This window comes from Nicotiana attenuata, unplaced genomic scaffold (genome assembly GCF_001879085.1).
Source record: "Nicotiana attenuata strain UT unplaced genomic scaffold, NIATTr2, whole genome shotgun sequence".
NCBI lineage: Eukaryota > Viridiplantae > Streptophyta > Magnoliopsida > Solanales > Solanaceae > Nicotiana > Nicotiana attenuata.
This window is the reverse complement of record NW_017671122.1, coordinates 60,539-68,941: the sequence shown is the minus strand read 5'-3', so window position 1 is coordinate 68,941 and position 8,403 is coordinate 60,539. Positions and strand designations below refer to the sequence as shown.

Below are 8,403 nucleotides of genomic sequence, written 5' to 3'. Positions count from 1 at the left end.
CCGTGGACCACAACAAATGGACTGTGGCCGTGATGAGGCTACCGCGGCCGCGAAGAATCTACCCGAACCGCACTACTTAGAACTCCAGGAATGCATCTCTCTAAACTTATCCACCACGGACCGCACTAAATGGACCGCGACCGCGATGGGTCTGTTGCAGCCGCAGTGGATTTTATGCTGCAGCGGTGCTTTGACTTATTCTTGGCACTTGTGCAGGTTTCACTCCTTTTTTGAGCTGGTTTTTGACTTTCTTGTTCACTTTTTTTTTGACCAAACACTGCAAACAANGATCCACATATGGACGTGATTCCTCACAATCACATGAGGGTAAAGGAGCTAAGATATCTAACTCATTCCATAGATCTTTCAGCTTTGAGAAATAGGAGGTTATAGAGTCTGTACCTTGTTTGAGAGCCGCGATATCAGCAGAAATTTGATAGATCCTAGTCATCTTTGTCAAACCTTTCCTTGAATTCATCCCAGATCTTCCTCGCATTTGAGGCGTACATGATGCTCGACACTAATTCTGCCGCTACAGTGCTGTTGAGCCATGAGACAACTACTGCGTTACATCTCTCCCATTGCGCTGCTAACTCTCCTTTGTATGAAGTCTTCTGACAAGTTCCATCCACAAAACCTAATTTGTTCTTCACAAAGAGAGCTACTCTCATAGATCTACTCCACAAGGCATAATTTTCTGGCCCTGTGAGTATGAGAGCTATTAAAGCTGTTCCCGGTGAGTTTGAATCCTTCAGATATAGTGGATGATTGTGAGGTAGCTTAGCAATTTCATCGTCCGCCATTGTTGCACCTTTTTAAGCTCTGAAAATGACTGTTCTCATATTTGTGATACAGCAGTACTAATCGATCGATAGCTGCTCTGATACCATGTTAATTTGCGCTGAATTAGCCTAATTACAGATGAATTATAACATGCAAGAACAATCAGCAATGGATCTTTGATTTCATTGAAGAAGAAAAGAGAGAGAAAGATGAGCTCTTAGCTGTTCTTCATTTTTGTTATACACAGTAATAACCGACTAAGTCATTTTATTGACTTAGTTGGTTATTAACTTCAACTAATCATCAAATGACACCCTTAAGTTTCACTATTTCCACATTGGTCCTAACTACTAATTAACAGATAATTTCACAGTAGGTATTAGGTTTCATGAAAGTAATTAAGGATGAGATATTGGTGTCAAGTTCTAAATCGTATGCCATTTCTATATTTCTTTCTAAAGAATCACAGAAAGGAAAATGATGAGGGACGTCTTTTTCCGATTGCACTTTTCTACACCCTTTTCGTTGATTTCAAAATCTGAATCATAACTTGTAATACTTTCAAAGGAGAGAATGTCCTGCATTAGTGCCATGGCGACTTTCTGAAAAAGCAGTCAAAAACTGTGATTATATTGATATGAGCGCCGCTGCTTTTCATGGTAGACAGATCTCTTGCGTGTAAAAATAAATCTTTCATGTATAAAAACAAAAGAGGTAAAATCATAAAACTAAAAACAAGTTTGTAAAGAGCCATAAAACCAATTGACTACTAATACGTCTAGGATGTCATATACATCCACATACAATATAATGAAATTTTTGTAAATATACTGTGGTATAAAACATTTCTTCATCGGTGTATAAAAGTTCTTTTTTTCTTTTTTTTATCCCACTCCACGTCAAGTTGGTCCCATAAAACTTTAATGTTTCTCCTATTTGATGAGGACTTAAATTTTTCTCCTTATGGAAATAATACCCCATGTTCGTTAATAGCAGTAAACCTTTTTTAGCAGGCAATGATTCAAGTTCAAAGAGATTCCAATTTCATTGCCTCTCCCATGAGGGAAAACTCTCATTCTACATGTAAGCAGCAAACGATCCAATATTTTTCTCCATTTAAAACTTTCTTTAAGTAGTGCTAACCCTTAAAATAGACAAAAACCACATAATGATCAAACATAGCCACCAGTGTCCATTAGAATCACATAAACGAGTCCTCAACAAATTTCACAAATAAAAATATATAAAAAAATCACAGGAAAACACAGCAGAAATAATAATGAAGCAAGCTATATTTTATTAGTTTAATAAGTAGTAAAAGCATAAAGACAACACACATAGCAATAATAGCATGAAACACAAGGGTCCATCAGGCTCATAAAAAGACACCACGCTTAAAAAAAGACTCACAACTCTCTCCAACTACAAAAAAAACTCACCATTCCAAAGCTCTCACACAAGTGGGAACAAACCAAACTTTAAGACAAGATTTGATCATGTTTCTCAATCAGCCTTTTCATGATAAGCTTTAGAGGGCAGGCCCCCCCATTTTTCCATGCGCTACTCTTCAACAGTAGTTGCCATCACTATCCTTTGTGGGGATCAACAGAAAGATCAACACATCATAACAGTCATTCAAATCAAGAAACATATGGGGGTGGATTGTGGGTCCTCAATTACCAAATGCGCATGCATTGAATCCATGGTTTTCTCAAGGGTCCCTCATTTACTGCACACTCATGAGTTTGAACTTTGAAATTGCTACCCTTTCTTACTCCACAAAAAACTCAAAAATAATCCCTTTTATTTCACCCCTTGCAAGTAAAAGACATTCCACTAAATCTTCACCTCTGGTGGTTCATAATACTTGTTGCACTATAGGACTGATGAAAATGGCAAATGCTTCACAATTTAACTATTTTTAACCAAAAAGATTAATATCCAAGAAACAATACCCCCTAAAATCCACAATGTTAATGTTGTAGGGGTTGGATATCTTTTTCTTTAACAAGAAGATGGGGGATACTCTTGAGGGAGCCCAACTCCTAAAGCTTTGGCTTTGCCCCTCAAAGACTTCAAGTAATCGATTGCTTCATCAATAACCAACAATGGGTCCTTACTCTTTATCCCAGGAATCAAGCTCTCAAGAATTCTCAAGGTCTCACGAATTTTAGCTTTCCTTTTCCTAGTGCTCAAACCATGATCCTCCTCATCCTTCTCCCTGAGAGGAAGAGAACTTTTAGCACATCTTGATTCCACATTATCATCATCATCATCATTGGCCCATCCAGATTCTATGGATGATGATTTCTTGTGCCCGCCATCTGGCAATCTTTGCCTTTTACATGGGCCATCAGAACTGGCAACTTCTTCTGTAAGTTCCTCAGACAGCTGCACATGCTCACCACAGCCGCAGCCCCCTTTGTTTGCACAAGGAGATCGAGCCGTGCTAGTTACTTCATCATCCTCGCCACAACCATCGTCATCTTCGTCCCCTTCACTGCCATCAGAAGAGTAGAGCAAGGCATTGATTTCTTCTGTGTCTTCACGCATACTACTTTCTTCACCATTTATGTAGTTTCCCTCCAATGTATCTTCAATAATGGGCTTCGCAGGAGATCTTCGCTCAATTATAGCAGTTAGGTTCTCATAATACAAACCATAAGCACGTTCTTTCGGTGTACTTACTTCATTTTCAGGAGGACGACCTTGACTGAAGAAGAATCTAGTTTGATTCCCAGACTGATCACAAATGAGGAACCTTTTCTGAGAATTTGCAGATGCATCAGTTGGTGGGGACTCTAATCCTATCAAGCGAGGAAGTAAAAAGTTAGTATCATTCGGATACTCATTTTTAGCGGGAGCTAAGCTTGGCAACCATTTGACTCCATTCTGATTGGCTGCCTTAGAACTTGGCAAACCAGGGACATAACATAACGGCCTAGGAGAAACTGCATTTGCAGCACATATGCAAGGGTTATACAGAGATGGAACACCAAGGTTATGTCCATGTCGTAAGAATGCAGTTGCATGGTTCAAATTCGGTGAAGTCCATGCCGGATCCTGCTGGTAACAATTGAGCTTGCTGGTTGTAACCATCTAGCCAGAAGAGAAACCTAACATGCATAATATAAGAACTTTAGATGGAAATACACAACAAAAATCAACAGAAGTTTAACACAGATAGCAGTACCAAAGACCAAGGCACATACCAGTTATATGGGTTGTACAAATTCCACTTCAAATTACTTTTTAAGGACGTAAATAACAAGAAAATACTATAAAACTGGATTTAATACAAAGGCGAGAACTCAGAGCATCTACGTTACAGGCTTCAACAACTGACGGAAGTATTCAGCCTGGAAAGCAAAAACAGACTGTAAGTTAGGTAGCCTTTCAATTACATCATAGAAACCCACAACTGAAAAGCAACACTGAAATTTTCCATAAGTGAGGCAAAAATGTGAATGAACCTGGCAATTTTGCAATGGTTGAAAACATGCTATAACTCTAACTACAATGGTTGCTTTCCCTGTGATTCCACTCTCATGCTTTAAGGCCCGAAATCTTGTTTGTCCTGCTGCTTGGCACACCATAACTACTTTCGACCTTCCAATTAAATTCAAAATATACGCGGAGAGATAATACCGAAGACCAAGAGTAAATAGAATACTAGCTTTCAGGGGAATACGGAGATTAAAAGAAAGGAGAAGGTTGAGGAAATCGTAGTATAGGAAAAGAAGCCTGAAAAGACCTAAACTGAGTCACAGTGATGGCAAAGTGCAAACGAATCAAAATCAGGACTAAGAGGATTTAAATTTTCTTTGCAGTGGTCTTTCAGCTAATCATACAGATATAACAAGCAAAGAGACAAAACTGACTGGTTAAAGCGCAGAGGAAGATGAAGAGAATAGATAAAAAAAACTGGTTTAATAGGAGAAATAATTTATAGGATCACCCTGCAAAATAAGTTCAAGGGGATGACATAAGCAAACACATCAATTGACAGGCTCAGCCACCGCATGTTGTAACTTCTTTAAACTGCAGAAATTGCCACAATTGTGATAGGCTGTCAATATGAAGTTAGTTTACCTGAAATATTAGACAACATATGCATTAGTCATAAACCAGAACAACTAAACAGTTTAACACCATATGAATATCACCCAAATCCCTTAATAGAAACAACTGTGTGAATGACTGGACAACAACTCACCTTTTCCACAAAAAGTACATGAAATATATCATTTATTCGATTTTGTACAAAAAAATTCAAAATAAAACAAAAGGCTATATAGAATTCTAGGCATGTGCATTAACCTTTTCTTTAACACCAATCAACCTCAAAAAACTATAAATTAAAAAAAAAAAAATCAAAAACCTAATCAACCTTAAGATTTCTTACTTCTTAGCACTGATGACTGAACTCACTATACTTTTAAGCAATTGGTTCAAAATCCATTTTTTGATGAAATTTTGTTTTTTTCACACACACATTTCTATATATACACACACATTCTCTGTCAAAAATACTGGATCCGATTGAATTCGTAGCACTAAGGGTACATACGCCAAAGCATGTCACTGATACAGCTCTCTTTGAGTTTGTATGACTTCCAAACACCAAAAAAGAAAAAGAAAAGAAAAAACCAAACTGAAAATTCGAACAAAATCCAAAAATTTAGCCAATAACTGTAAAAATTAAAAAGAAGCGCAGCTAGAGATCTCAACAATAAAAGTATAACTGAAAGATCAAATCTTGCAAGGGAAACCTCATCAATCAAATGCTTCTGAAAGACTTTCGAAGAGGCAAACACGGAGAGAGAGAGAGAGAGAGAGAGAGAGAGAGAGAGAGAGAGAGATACAAAACANGGCTTAGAAATCTGTTTTAGCTAAATTAGCTTTTCCAAGTTCTGATTAAGAACAATGGAGCAGAAAAACTTTCCCATATTCCTATTGGAGTCTTTCCCTTATGATCAGTTCACACTTCTCTTTTTTGGACATAAACGGGTGCTTACATTAATTAACTATCTCTTAGGAGACTTGCTAATCAATCGATCCACAGGTCAAACTGGATTTTTTTGGTGCTTCTTCTTTGCAGGATTTGAACTAGCTAATCTTTCTGAGCAAATGTAAGATTATGGGATTGTAGCATTTGGTGGAGTTCCCTTAGCTCAACACAGATCTTACGTACGTTTTATGGAACTTTGGGAGTAAAGTATTTAGTGGAATTCACATAGTTCAGTGCAAAGATACTACTCCCTCCGTTGCAATTTATGTGAACTCATTTAACTGGGCACGAAGTTTAAGAAAAGGGAGAAACTTTTGAACTTGTGTAATAGTTTTGTGTGGCTATAAATCATTACATAAAGGTAAATTGTTTCCAAATAGGGAAAGAGGTCATTCTTTTGGCACGAACTTAAAAAAAATAGGTTCACATAAATTTAAAACGGAGGGAGTTACAATATTAACCTTTTTCCTTTTTTTTTCTCTTTCATATTTTCTTTCGTTTTTTTTCTCTTTCATCTTTCCCTTTTTCCTTTTAATTCTTTCAAAAAAAAAATGTTAATATATTTTATATAAATTGATTTTCTGTTATATTTAACGTCATTATAATGTCATTTTATAGAACTTACTCAAGTCTCAAGAATTCAAATAATTTGATTTACTAAAATGAAATATGGACGTAATATTTCAGTCAAGCTAACATTTTATTATTATTTTAATATTTTCTACCAATTCTACTTGGTATATTATTTATTTGTAAGATAAACTACAGTAATATTTACTCAAGATCCAAACCAATTGTGTCACATAGGAATGAACAAATAGAGTACTAACAATTGTTATTAACAAACGTGCAACAAAATTATCAAAATGATGATTTCGTGATCAAGAACAACTAGTTATGATTATAGGTGCATAACTTAATTTCTTAAATTACATAAGATATAATTATTAAAGTAAAGAACACATTTGTAGTAGGTGTATAAAACTTTAAATAAACAAAAAATAAATTTAATCAAAATTGAGTCCCTCGTGCCTTCGATATTTATGAGGATCATGATAGTACTAATTAATTTTAAGCACTCAGGCCGTACCTTTAGGAGGCAAGGAATGAGAATGGTCCATTAAACATTATTAGAAAGTTAAGTAGAAACCATAATTGTAATTTCAAAAGCTTAATTACTACTCCACATTACAAAAGAGAAAATAAAATGATTAAGACCATGGTCTGAAATAGGACTTTCAGGCAAAGCAGGTCCAACCACTATATAGAATATAATCGATTAATTCATACTTAATAATAATTGATAACCACTTCGTATAATTGACAAATTTTCAAATAATGAATAATCATATAGTAAACACGTGGCACATCAACACGTATTTAAAAAATGCACTTTTCAAGACACAAAGCAACAATTAACATCAATTGAGGGATTTGTTAGTTTCTTGCTTGATTTATTTAGGCATTTGTGTTTCTTTCTGATACCGACCCTCAGATATAATTTCATTGTTTCTTTTTTTTTTTTTCTCAAATAAAACTCATTGATTTAGCATTTCAGGCCCTGAATTTCTGGTTAAAGACGAGGGAGATAAAGGAATGACCAAAACTTTACAATCTTTTATACAGTCTTACTGCAAATTCTTAGTATTACTATCTTGAACTAGCAGCCTGTATTTTAGTGTCATTTCTTGTTGCTCTTTTCTTCCAACTCAAGCATGGAAAAGGGAAGATGTAGCTTGTTTACAGCAGAAGCGCACGTACAAATTGTCTTAGACTGCAATTATGTGATTGACAGTTTGCAATTGAGGGGGTTTGGCTAAGCTTATAAGCTGGTCAAACTGGCCTATAAGCACCTTTTGGCTTATCTACTCGTTTCGTAAACACCCAAAGTACTTATAAGTCAAGTGCTTATAAACTAAAATCAGCATTAAGTCGTAAGTTGGTCACCCCTAACTTATTGTTTTTCGGCTTATAAGCACTTTTAGCTTGACTGGGGTTTTTACTAGTTTATCCTTAATAATATTTTCTAATTCACAAAATAATTTTTTTTCCCAAATAAATTTTCTAACTTTTTTTTCATTCCATATTCGTGGTTCATCATTATTTTACAAAGAAATTTTTTAATTTATAATCTTTTCTAAAGTTTTTAAGGATATTTTGGTCATTTTAACAGAATAACAACTTATCGTACTTTTCTACCAAACACGTCAACTGCTTATTATCAGTTTTAGCACGTCTACCCAAACACGTAAATGTTTAATTAAAAAATCAGTTTCAGCACTTAAAAATACTTTTTAACACTTCAAGCTTATCAGCTATTTACCATAATCCAAACGGGCTCATTGTTGTATCTAGTGACTTGAAATATGAATCAGGATGTAGCTAAAATTATCCCTTATATTTAGAGCTAGGTATAAGTTTATCCTTTATGTATCACTTTTAGCACTTATCGCCCCTTAACTTTGCAAAAGTTGAACAGCTTTAGTGTAGTTAACGGAAAACTCAAACGGTGGCCAAAACTAACCTAACGGAAAATGCGTTTGACAAGGTATAAACAAAAGACTTCGAACAATAACTTCCATGGGCCTTCTTCCCAAATTCCATTCCCT

General features: G+C 35.5%; 1 protein-coding gene across 1 annotated transcript; it reads right to left on the bottom strand.

Annotated features, from left to right (window-relative positions):
* Positions 1 to 2,057: 2,057 nt before the first annotated feature.
* LOC109206072 (transcription factor SAC51-like) lies at positions 2,058 to 4,913 on the bottom strand. Its single transcript, XM_019368840.1, has 3 exons — positions 4,257 to 4,913; positions 3,996 to 4,142; positions 2,058 to 3,899 (listed from the first exon to the last, which is right to left on the bottom strand). Exon 3 carries the CDS (start codon positions 3,880 to 3,882, stop codon positions 2,788 to 2,790), a length of 1,095 nt encoding a protein of 364 aa, XP_019224385.1. The 5' UTR covers positions 3,883 to 3,899; positions 3,996 to 4,142; positions 4,257 to 4,913; the 3' UTR covers positions 2,058 to 2,787.
* Positions 4,914 to 8,403: the final 3,490 nt, after the last annotated feature.